We start from the raw sequence: 12440 nt of genomic DNA on the forward strand, positions 1-12440 counted from the left end.
CTGAAGGCCTGGTTATCATGTAATGAAGCAGCGCAGTCACTGAAATAATGCTTACACTGCTATGTATTAAGTACCACTTTGATGCAAACATGAAAGCAGAAATTTAGCCTCGTGTGTATAAACAAACCCGTGTGCAATGTTGGGATGGTTACTTCACAGCTGAGCTGGGTATTTGGCAATGACAAAGCACAGCAATGTATTTATACCTGTCCAAATATAAACTTTTAACAAATATGGTACAAGATAAAGCGTAGCAGCAGTTCCCTTCCGAGAAGACAATGCGAAGCTATTCTCACCCCCTTATGCAACCTGCCCGCGTGTGCAGTGGGCGGCAAGAAGCTGTCTCTGCTCCAGAGCCGTGCCAACAGGTCCTGGGCCGCAGCGCTCCCTTCTCCAGGGCCAAACAAAAGGAAATATTGTCGTTGCAGCAGTTCAGAGGCCATGCCTCTGAACTGAACAACCCAACCGATTCAGAAACATGGTTATGAGGAGGGGATAAAGAAATGATGATGTTTCAAAAACCCCAAAGAATTGACTATCAAGGCCTGAAGTAGTGCCTGGCACCGTGCTCCATACATCTGCAGGTGTGGTTAGACACCAAGTCCTTGCACCAAGCCAACAGTGACCCTTGCCAAATCCCTTGTGAAGCCAGACATCTACTGTCATCTTCAGCTGAGCTGCTCCCCGCTCCTACCGGCTGGGTGGGGGGACCAAGTCCCCAGGAAAGGGACACCCAGGCAGCCTTGTCAGCCCCTACCGACTCCATACGGGGATAGACGGGGACCAGCCCTGTGGATCCCAAGGGATGTGATGAAGGAGTTTTCTGAGATGAATATTACCAGGCTGTGATAAGCAGCAGTCAGTTACAACACGGCACGTTTCAGGACTCTAAATACCTGGTTTAATAAAGGTACACAACCAAGTAAATGTTGGAAATTAGGATTCCCCACCCCTGATCCCCTTTGGTCGAAGTAGCGTGTGAAAATAGCTTGAGATAATTTGTCTTCTCATTTCATTTAGCTGTAGGATGTGTCATCCTTGCTGCCAAAAAAGCCCATCTCCACATGGAGCACACGTCAACACAAAACGTTAGGCCACGCAGCTGTGCCTGCAGTCCAACCACCAGCTAGATATTTAAAGGCCTCTTTTTTTGAACGATTCAAAAAGCTGATGCTGAAAGAAGAAAGAAGCTGGTTTAGAAACGCGTGCACACATTATCTACTGGGGAAAAATCATCATGAGCTGTATCCTGGTAACAACCAGTGCATTATTCCTTAGCTGAGTGCACAGGAGAGGGATGGATCATGCTAGTGCATATTTTGAGGTGCAAGACCCATTGGTGAAGGTTTATGTCAACAGCAGGTATGTATACATACAGGAATATGGCTTGAATATTGGGCCAAAGGCATCCTTGCTACAACCCCAAATCACATGCATGCGGCTAAATCGGTCCCGTATTGGGAGTGGGATTACACAACAGCAGCAGCCAGCCAAGGGAAGTCACTGCAGGGCAAGTGCCAAAGCAGCAGTGCAGGGCCACGGATCAACCTCAATCCTCAACTTTGTCCGTCGTGGGCACGGGTCGGGGATCCGTGATGAAAAACTGGCACATGGCCGGGCACTGCGGGACACCGCCACGGAGCAGAGCCACACATGCGGCTTAGCAGTAACGCTGCGAGCCACGCCGAGCCTGCCCAAAGCCTGTCCTGACCGCAGGCAAGCAGGTACGGATCGCTTTTGCAAAAGCAACGTCAGTCTTTGGACAAATAACCTAACCCAACACAACTGGGCAGGACACAGGAAGAAGAGTTCACAACACAGGTTCGCTCATCGTTATAGATGTAGGAATGGGTAAGAACCCCCCAGCCCAGCTGGAGGTGGGGATTGCTCCAAAAGCTGTGCTGCGAAGGCCCCTCTGCCCACAGAACATCTTTGGGGGAATTTTCTAAGAGCAGGAGGAGGAAAGATGCAAAGGGGAAAACGATGGCCTGGTTCAACCCCACATTAAGGCTTCCTACACCACCTCCTCTGGTTACAGAAACTTTCTAGCTATGTGTAAAAATTCTCACGCAGCAGAAGTGTAATCGTGACAGATGCTCCATTTTGTGTAGCACCAGTGTGAAATAAGGACAGGCTTCTGGCTCTGAGCTTTCGAAAAGGCACGGAGGCTTCGGGCTATTCTGCCTTTCTTTGGATTTGGTTTGTAGGGTTTCGTTTGTTTTGTTTTTAATGTTACCCGCACTAAACATAAACAAAGGGAGAACCTAAAGGTGTGAACATGTAAAACAGACCTGAAATGAAATGCTACTAGTGCCTTTTCCCAGCCGTAGTGTTGTGATGACATGTTTACCTATCCTCTGCACAAAACATCCTGGGAAGGAGCACACTGTAAAGGTCCTGCAGCCCAGCAGGCAGGCAATCGCAAGGCAAACATCAAAAAAAGCACGTGGGATTTTGTGCATAACTCCATTATGATTTCTGTTCTGTTAATATGGAAGGCAGTCGTGTGTCAAAAGAAGTCGGAATAGGGTTCTTGCCTTGCGAGCAGCATTCTGGAAAATCTGTGCTAAAACTGGTTTGTGACTTTCAACAGCCAATGCATATGTTAAGGCAATTTTTCCTTCCCTCTATTGAAAATAGAATAAAAGCCACATCAAGACTACCAGGAAATGAATGCAGAAGTGTCACGAGTTTGACAGATCTCCAGCAACAGAAAAGCCATCAACACACCAATGGGTTTAATTCAAAGAGCTGCAGATGGACACAGTACTTATCTATATAAATGTTAGGAATGGGTTTGGAGGCCTAAAAAAACAAGTGGGAAACGTACCAATTTCATCTAAAGAACTGTGTTTGTTTACTAACCATAGAGGTACACAGGTAGGTGTGCACAAAAACGAGCCTGTTTTAGTTCTGCAAGCCCAACTGGTTTCCATTTAACTGTACAACTGTACGCCTGGTCAAAACAAACCACAAGTCCAAAAGCAATGGATGAAGCATCCGAAAAAAAAGCATAGTAAGAACTGACACAACAGGAAACAAATATCCAGCATACATCGCTGGAAATGAAAGAGGATCCTTCTTCTCCAGCAGGTTTCGCTCCTGGAGGCAGGAAGGTTTGACACCGGAGTACAAGACAGGACTAAAAACACAGGCACCAAAATCACAAAGAAATGTTGCCTGTGGGTGTGCTACTTCATTTTTTATAAGGGATGATTCAGTTTTCCTTCCTGACATTATGTAAGTTTTCTTGTTGCGTTAAACCTCCAGATAGCCATGGACTGCCATGCATCAGGGAAAATTAAATGGAAAGTGAATGATGGCCAGAAAAAAAAAACACATTGCACATCCTGAAAAAAACGGAATCTAATGGCACACTTTACAGATAATTCAGTCCTTGTCGGCACTGTGTGGTTCAGAAATGCGAGCAGGAGTGGGCCTCCAATCCCACCTCCACTCCTACATGAAAAACATGAATTTTAGATCAATGTCATGCTGACAAAATGACAGTTAAAGAAAGCAAGAGAAGAAAATGTGAACATACTGCCAGCAGTATGATATAAAAATACCTAGAAACGATGAGAAGTCTACACTGACACCAACAATTTTAACCACAACACCCCTTGGAAACAAGTGCAGCATGAACACCAGGCGCTCAAGCAGCTTTCCTCAAACTATGCCTTGAAAACGATTATTTATATATCAGGGATTTTTCCTAGTAGCACAAATTAAAACTTACTCTTTTAGTGGGAAGCAAATCTTTGCCTCCCAGCACATAAGGGATCCATAATCCACTCAAATCTAATTTGTGGTCACTCTGCAATATCGAAGAAAAATCTTATCTCAATCCTATTGTTCTAAGATCAAAAAAAAAATCATTCTTGGTATCTGTGGCTATTTTTCAACTCACTCCTCAGTAGATCTGTTCTATTTCAGCAATACTGGAAAGCGGAATTTTTTGCACCGCACATTCATTTTACATTTTGTGCATGCGATTCTGCACATCTCTGCAAGCAGCAGACAAACTCGGGATTATGTAAAAGTATTGCAACAACACCTGAAAGAAAAATAACCGAAGCAGCATAATCTTTACTTAGACTACAAACCTTCTAATGGCTTCCTCGTAAGCTACAAGCATTCAAGTCCCTCGTTCTACATTGATTTTCTGCAGAGTTAAAAGAGGCCAGGAAAAGCCTAACGCGATTTAAATCAAAGTCCATGCAAGACAAATTGTCCAGATACTCACAAGGCTTTGTTTTCGCTCCCCGCCACCTGAGAGCATGCAGCCTTGCAGCAGGAAGCCGGCGAAAGCCTGCTAACTCACAGGTAGCGATGCCGCGGGAGCAGCAGCCCAGGCCGGATCCTGCTCTGGCGCCCACCTCTCCCTAGCGCCAGCTCCATATTGCTGCTCCCAACGTCAGGATGATGTTACAGGTGCCACCTCCCGCTGCTGATGTCAAGCTCGGCTCCCAAAAGCACAGCGCCGCGCTCCCCGCGGTGCCTGCTGCCCCTGCCAAACATCACTTCGGCATCGTCTGCGTCCCCGGGGAGCAGGCTGCGGGATGATTTGGGGAAGGCTTCCAGACGCACAGCTTCTCTCTTCGTTAAGCCTCTCGGCGTTAAAGAGCCTCTCCTTCCAGAAGGCTGCAGCAAATGTAGACTGTACGCCTCCCTCGGGGGGAAATGAAGTATTTTTACACAGTTTCTTTCTCCGGCACAATCTAATTTGCTCTTTTTTTAGAGCAAATTGCTGAAAGGATAGGTAAACAATGGCGCAGAACAGCGGAGTCAATGGTTCCCCGATGCTCCCCTGAACATTTTGGAGTAAGCCGAAGGGCTGGCGATGCAGCCCAGGACCAGAGCTGATGAATGGTGCAGTGCTGCTGTTGTCATGGCAACTCAGAGAAAAAAAGCAGCACCATATAAGGAGTTGTGACATGGATTCTGGGAACAATTTATACGAAAAGGCTGTAAGCCCTTGGATGCTTTAAAGCTGCAGCATCCCCTTCTCCCCGTCTGCATCCCGCCTTCACCCTCCGGATGGAAGCGGGCAGCGCAAATCAGCGCAGGCACGGCTGCTTCCATCCAGGGCGTGCGTGCATTGGGAGCCCGGTACCAAACCCGAGCAGAACAAGATGACTTTCAGTGTTTGCACAGGGTCTGCTTGAAACGAGGAGGAAAACAGCAGGGAGCTAGCGCTGACCCCAAGTAACGCCCGCATCCGAGCAGGGTGCCGACGAGACCCGCGGCGACCACGCAGCTCCGCACAGGTAAGCTGCTCCCGGAGCTGAACCAAACTGCAGCACCATCAGGTGGCTGAGCGCCCGAGCGGCACCGAGCAGGAGCCAGCCACTCCTTCTGGAGCCGGGAACGCATCCCCAAAGCAACCCGCAGCGCAGCCGCTGCTGCGCCGCCGAGCCTGGCAGGGCCCTAAAGCATCTCTGGATAAAGCAGGGCAGTGAAAGGCAACCCGGACACACGGCTGCCCCAGCAAGGTATCAAACAACCGAGGTTTCTGTTCCGTGCTGCAGCTCAGAGAGGAAAATCACACTGTTTTACACTATGGTCAGATGCCTTCCGCTCAATGCATGCACTCAGACAGACAAGGTACCAGAATCATGAGAGCTGCAACTATTTCACCTAAAGCTGACCTGACACAGAGTTCTCAAGTCCCTGCTTAGCAAACGAAATTCAAACTTTCAGAAATTCTTTCCACTTCTTATTTTATCTGAACAAATTCATCCAGGCCCAAACAGCTCTTCCCCAGCACCCACACCTCGGCCAGCTGTTTTGACACCTCTCACATCCCTACCCAGCTGCGGTAGCATCTTAGTTTTGAAAGAATACATAGTCCCAGAGGGCTGGGATTATTACTCTGGTTTTGCCACCATTCAACAAGGAACAAGTAGAGATTTCAAGTTCAGAAATCTCGGCTTGTTTCGTCCCACACTGACGATCAGTGCTAAGATCATTCGACCACTTGCTGAAGACGCACGAAGAAGCGGTGTTCCTCTATCTGCTCCCAGTGGAGGGGAAGGAAGACATGGGAGGAGGGTGAAGACCCGGCTCTGCCATCCCCCAGCACGAGCAGCGAGGGGGTGACGGTGTCCCAGGGGTCCCCACAGCCTGGCTGGATCGGGACCAGCGCCGGTGAGTTCATCACCACACCAGGGCTGAGCGAGTCTCCCTCCTCCTGCAGCTCCGCTCCCAGCTTCTTTAAAGGATTCAGTTAAGGGTGTGCATTTTCGCTGGGTAAGAGGATGTTATTAATTGCCTAAACACAACTAGGAACACTCCTACTTGTTTCTGTGCAGTGCATTCTTAGGGGAAGTTCCTCCGTTTCCAAAACACGAGGGAGAACGCTTTCAAAGTAGGAGGCTTTGCAACGAAGCTGATTCCTCGGGCCCATGTCTTCAAAGACACTGAAGCATCACTCTGCATACAGGAGGAATGAGGCCTCTGAGAATCCAGACCTAAATACCTAAGCGACTTCTAGAAAAAACAGAATTTAATTCCTAAATTTCTTAACAACACTCCCCTCCTCCCCCTGTGCCTGGGGACTCACGCACGCACTTTCTGAAAGAATTCTGAAGCTCCCAATCTGTTATTCAATGAGAAAATTAAAAATAGCCCCGTACAGTGACGAATAAAATCATCCCTGTGCATGTAAATTTACAGCCTGTAAATTAGAAACCTTTCCCGGGGAGGAGTCAGGTGTGGCACAGGGCTTCGTGCAAACGCTTTGCACGCGGCGGGTTCACGCTGAGGAAATAAAGCATCAGCAGCTGAATCTTGCAGCCCAGCATCAATTTTAACCTCATACACCTCCCAGTTACTATTTTTGGCTTCGATTCAGGAAAGCACTTAGATACATTCATCTCTATAAGCACCCTCCTGGAAAGCGATGCCTTCCTGAATGGAGGTGCACGATGCAGTCGCGTCATTTTCATTGCAGCCGCGGCTTTGAGCCGTTGATAAACACGCCGCTGGTGTGGGGTAGAATATTTCACCCAGCAGTTTCGGAAATGGTTCCTCTCTTTGTGCAGCAAGCACAATAACTTTTACGTGCTAATTTCTCTCCAGAAAAATCCAAATGGTGTCTTCTACATACTTATCCTGGGTTGGCAGGTCTGGGGTTTTTTGTTTGTTATAATATATTTTTCATGTTACACTTGCTAATAAACCACTGTTGTTATAAAAATATATTAAATACAGCAACTGAGGTTGAACACGCTGATCTAAAATACGTACTTAGCCATTGCTGAACAATAGGTTGTACATGCAGGAGAGGGAGAGAGCTGATTACTTATGCTCACTATTACTTCACCCTTTGGAGCAACAATGACCTTAGTTTTTCTTAATCACCATACCATTCAGCAGAGCGAAAATTGCAACCGTACTGAATATTTATCAACCTCTGAATCCAGCCAAGTCTCTGTATACAGAAAACAGAGATATCAAAATGTCAGCAAGGAGCCTCAGGTCCTCTGGAAGGAAAACTAACGCGCCACATGATGTTTTTTTTAAAAAAATGGGGAAATTTTAACTGTTCTGTGAAAGCAAAGCCAGCCTGTGTACAAATCAGCTAAGTTAAGAACTTTAAAAGAAGACATTAAAAATCAATAAAGAGCATTGCAGTTTCTACTGGGCCAATTTCTCTGTACTATACAGGCTTCCTTTCCTTTTTAAAGGGTTAAATTAAACCCTAAATGAACTGTGGCCCCTCTTCAAGGGCATCACGGGGCATATCTCAGCAACTACTCTACCTATACTGGAATGTATGCGTGCAGTTCCTGAGCCACCCAAGATACTTCAGTCCTCAAACATGAGCGCATCATCTAGTGAACGGCCAGAGAAGTGCTTCATATTGAAATCTTCATTTCTGAAGAGCTCCACTAAGTATAAAGCAAGAATTTGGTACAGTCTTGTTGCAAATGGTCTTAGGTATTAAATCTTTAGGGGAAAAAAATAAATAAAGACAACAAAGTGTTTTATCTGATGAATAGTATCATTCCGCTATCCGACCACTCCACAGATATGGAAATTATTACATGAATGGGTTAGTCACACACAAATGTATGTAAGAAGCAAAGAGCATGAAAAAGCCCCTACAATTGGATAATTTCTCAACAATTTTCTATGCTCTGAAGGTCGCTTTGAAAAATCCATGTGGCAACTGTCAGATGGACAAAAGGCTCTCTTTGTAATACTCCGGTTTCCCAGAATAACCCTCATCCTTTTTCCAAAAGGAATCACTGCTGTTATTGTGCAGTATTAACAACTGGAAATAAGAAGGAGACAAAGTAAAAGAACAAACAGAATCCCAGCCAGCAAGACTTGGGGAAATGTCTCCATGCATTTACTGTCAGGCTAACGGCCATTTACTTTCATCTGTAAGCTCCCATAGTCACATGAGGATTCTTGAACCAATTTTATTTATTTATTTAAATCAATTCTACCAGATTTTGAGTGTGCTACAACAGCACTTACAAGTCTCCTGGAATATTAAGGAGAGGAATTGGGAGAAACGCATCAAAAAATAGTGCAAGGCTGTGAACTTGTCTTCAGAAATCTAATAATAACTCCAAGGTATTTTTAAGGAAACAGCATTAATTGTAAAATAATGAACAAAACTGAGGAGGGTCTTTACAAACTGCCAATTGATGTCCACCAGTAAAAAAAAAAAAACAAAAAAAAACTTCAATTTACTGATATAGTAAATGGTCAAATATTCAACAACCATCTCTTTCTGCGGCTGATGGATTCTTTTGCTTTTCAAAACTCTGAGATTAATACTAAACATGAGGCACAGACAATAAGAAATAGTTGAAGAAATGTGATAAATACTCTGAATAACAACCAGTGAAACAATGCTACTTTCCCAGTTCCTTTACACATTACCTTAATGAAAGCAAACAAATTCCTATAATGACTGCACAAGGATGTAAAATAAACATCTCCCTTTTACAATATCAACAGTAAATTAAACTAATAATTTTAAAAATCATGCTAATCCACCAACGCACTGAAACACACTTTGAATTCTAAGTACTTCAGGAGCTGCACTGAAGTCATCAAGACATGCACGTGCAAAACATCACCATGTGTTTTCATGCTGTATTGGACTGGGTCTAGCTGGAACAGGATATTTAAAACAGATGGAAAAGGAAAAGTACAGAAGCCCAAGAAAATCATCTTCCCAATCAATTTCCAATAGATTCCTGTGCGTGACCCCAAAATGGACCTCCGAACAAAAAGAAAAGGCGATACTTTTCTTCATTAGCTTTTAAGTAATAAGACTTATCAGCGTTTTCTTGGTGTCATACCGGTGTGTACACATGTTCAGAAGACACGTTTCAATGCATACAGTTTCCAAACAGGACTGGCAGGGACTAGGCCTTCTCACCAGCTGAACGCCTATGTCGTAGTTCTACAAAATAACCTCGCCGGTGCTGGAAAGCAAATTTCAAGCAGAATGGCAGCAGGGACACTGCCTGGCCCCTTGGAAGTTCGTGTGGTTCCCCGTCCTTTTCTTTGAAGTACTGCCTGCAAAAGCTACTGCCGCAATCCCAGTATCTGCTGTTCTGAGGAGCTAGTAAAACTCTCCGAGTGGCAGCCCTGCCAAACCCAACAAAAGCTTTCTGAGCCGAGAGATGGAGTCTGATCTGCTTCCACGTGGAAAAAAAAGATAATTATAAATATATGGAGCTTAATCTGCTTGGCTGGGCCGGTGCCGCGCAGAGAAGCGGGGGGAGGCCGATGCCTGCTGCCAAGTCAGGGGCCGGCAGCTCCACGCCAAGGCGGCTCGCTCAGCGGGCTGGGAGGGAGCTCTGGGGGGTGAGCGAGCTTCCCCCCTCAACAGGGTACAGCTCAAAGCCTCTGCCATATCCCACAGGACAGCAAGGAACTGTTGGGGCAGTTGTATAAATGTAACGGTGCTTAGAGGTACAACGGGACGGCACAGAACGGACTAGAGTCAAATGAGGGTGGCAGAAAGGCTCTGAATGAGATAAAGACACTAGGTATATGGAACTGGTTAATTTTAAAACACCACAAAAGAGAAAATTGCTGCAAGTAACTCAAAACCTAAAGGAAGATGTGAGCATATGTACATAAAGCTACATATGTACTTGCAAACTGCTTGATTCCGTGTAATGTCAAGTAAGCTGGCAATGTTGCACATTAATAAACCTAATTACTTATGAAAATTAAAAGCTTCATTGACTGCAATTTTAGGGGGCTGGGTTATGTGAATGTAGAGTGGAAGCAGACAACTCTAGATTTTACACGCCCTCCACTGACTGCATATTCAGCCCAGCGCAGGCATTGACCCATGTCAGTGCCCTACCCTCTTACCAGCACCTACGGCCAAGGAATTTCTCTCTTGGTGCATTTACCTGTCAGAGATAATGCCGCTATTGATTAAAACGTTATAAAGGAGGAATGACTTGCTAGCAAGAGAGTCTGGATGGCAGATCAGACTCTACCCATCCATCAGGACACAGAGATGACTTGAGAGCGACAGGAGCGATTTTGATTACGGACAGAAATTCTGTTCAACTTAACACAGGTGGAAGAAGTTATTCACCCTGTCTTTCACAGAAGCATCACATCATCACGGGTACACAGACCGTCCTCAACCAAGCCACAGGATCTAGCTCACACTTCTGAGTCCTTTTCAATTTCTCCTTTCACCAGTGGGCAGGGAAAACAAAGGTACTAAGTGTACTAGATTTGTCTGTTGTAAGCAGAGGTCAAATTATAGTGGCTAAAAATTGGGTTTGGAGATTTCTCTCAATATAAATGTAGCACCCTGACTGGTCATTTTTAAAAATGGGCATGGAAGTATGTCAGATTTTAGTCGAGAAGCAAGTTTCTCAAGACTGCTACCAGTAGGAATAAGATATCAGGCTTTTAAACGGTTGTTAGATGCCAACTGCTTTCAAAAATTCAACTACTTCAAAATCTTTGGGTGTTCAAATCCAAATCCCAGGAGATTAGATAAACAAAATGGTTTAAAAATATAAACAAACTGTGAGAAAAAGATCACTGTTGCACAAGTTTATCGTTTTTCTGATGTATTCTCTTAGCATTCAAAATTTTAGCAAAGTTCAAAATTACTGTAACGCTTCCATTGTGCATAGACCGTAATACAAAATGGAAATAAAATTTCCCAAAAACTCGACATTTCTCAGAAAAGCAGAAAATATTTGTTAAAATGAAAGATCATTTTCAGAACAGAGAGACTTCTCCATCAGAGGGAAATCCAATCTATTCTTTTAAATACTCTGATTGTGCAAACGCTACTGGTTTTGACCAAAGTAGAAGCCATAATAAACAAACGATGACTTTCATACAGAAGCTTGTTCAAAGTTTTCTTAGCGATTTTTGCACCAAAGGACCTTAAAAGCCCTACTGAACTTTATTTAAAGTCCTTACCAGTTAACTTCTTCACAGGTTGGAGCCGAACACTGATAGACTGATGTGTGAGTAAGGGGGAGGATGGAAGGGAGCGGGACATGCCCTCCATAATCCGAATGTGCTGCATACCTTCGGTCACTGGGAGTGGCGGAATAGCGTAGTCTGGTTCAAAAGCACAGTCGTTCTCTGTGGAGGTGCCTGAGAGGAACATAAAGAGAAAACAGAGCTGGTTAGAAAAGGCTGGCTTCTGCTTTCATCATTCCCAGACAGAGGACTGTCTGGTTCAGGGCGAGCCCAGCCGGAGTGCCATTTCCCTGCACGTCTCTCTCAGCCCTGCAGATAGCAGTGGCGGCTGCTTTTTTGTGTTTGCCTGGCACGATCTTGGTGCTTCCCTTGAAGAAATTATGTTTCTGTAACAACATCTCAGCATAGCTCTTCAGATTATGAACAGCATAGCCATGAAATATTTATTTTGATTTTTCTCGCTTGTCTTTAAGAGTCCCAGAGTCACCAGTTTTGAATTTAATTCAGAGAAACCAATAAATCTTTCACTCTATTTTTTTTGTGAGCTTAGATTGTGAATTTCTAATAAAAATCCTTCAGTTCGAATTAAATTTTCTCTTTACATTTCACTAACATTCCTTATTTATATATGGCCTGCAGATTAAGACAGCTTTCATACTTCTTCCAAGCCCACAAACACGTTGGCCTTCCACGTGCCAGGCAGCACGGCCATCGAGGTCGGCACGTTGTACTGGGGAAATGCCGGGCTGGCGGAACTAGGAGATCTGAGAGCGGGCAGACACAATCTTGGAGAACAGTCAGGGAAGGCAAAAGTAGCTTAAAAGCAAGGGATGTAAAAGATACTGGGGTAGATGGAGTAAAGGTCTGTTCCGGAGGACCTTCGGCAGAAAAAGCAAGGACTGAACGAAGCCTCCCGAAGCAGCCCCCTGAAGCTCTCCCACAACGACCACGCAGACAAACCCCAAGCCCTTTAAAGCCGGGACGGAGCCCGCGTT

The 12440-nt window shown here is 45.1% G+C and overlaps 1 protein-coding gene across 22 annotated transcripts in view; it reads right to left on the bottom strand.

Annotated features, from left to right (window-relative positions):
- Positions 1-12440, bottom strand: part of TANC2 (tetratricopeptide repeat, ankyrin repeat and coiled-coil containing 2) — a 283329-nt gene that overhangs the window by 142295 nt on the left and 128594 nt on the right. For 15 of the 22 annotated variants that reach the window (XM_080564855.1, XM_080564839.1, XM_080564854.1 and 12 more), the window contains one exon: positions 11440-11619. In XM_080564855.1, coding sequence (XP_080420981.1) covers positions 11440-11619 — 180 coding nt within the window. Of the gene's footprint in view, positions 1-4246; positions 11412-11439; positions 11620-12440 lie in introns of those variants that run through there. The other 7 variants (XM_080564849.1, XM_080564845.1, XM_080564843.1 and 4 more) reach the window with 2 other exon arrangements.

Source organism: Anser brachyrhynchus (genome assembly GCF_964034855.1).
Source record: "Anser brachyrhynchus genome assembly, chromosome: 22".
Lineage (NCBI taxonomy): Eukaryota > Metazoa > Chordata > Aves > Anseriformes > Anatidae > Anser > Anser brachyrhynchus.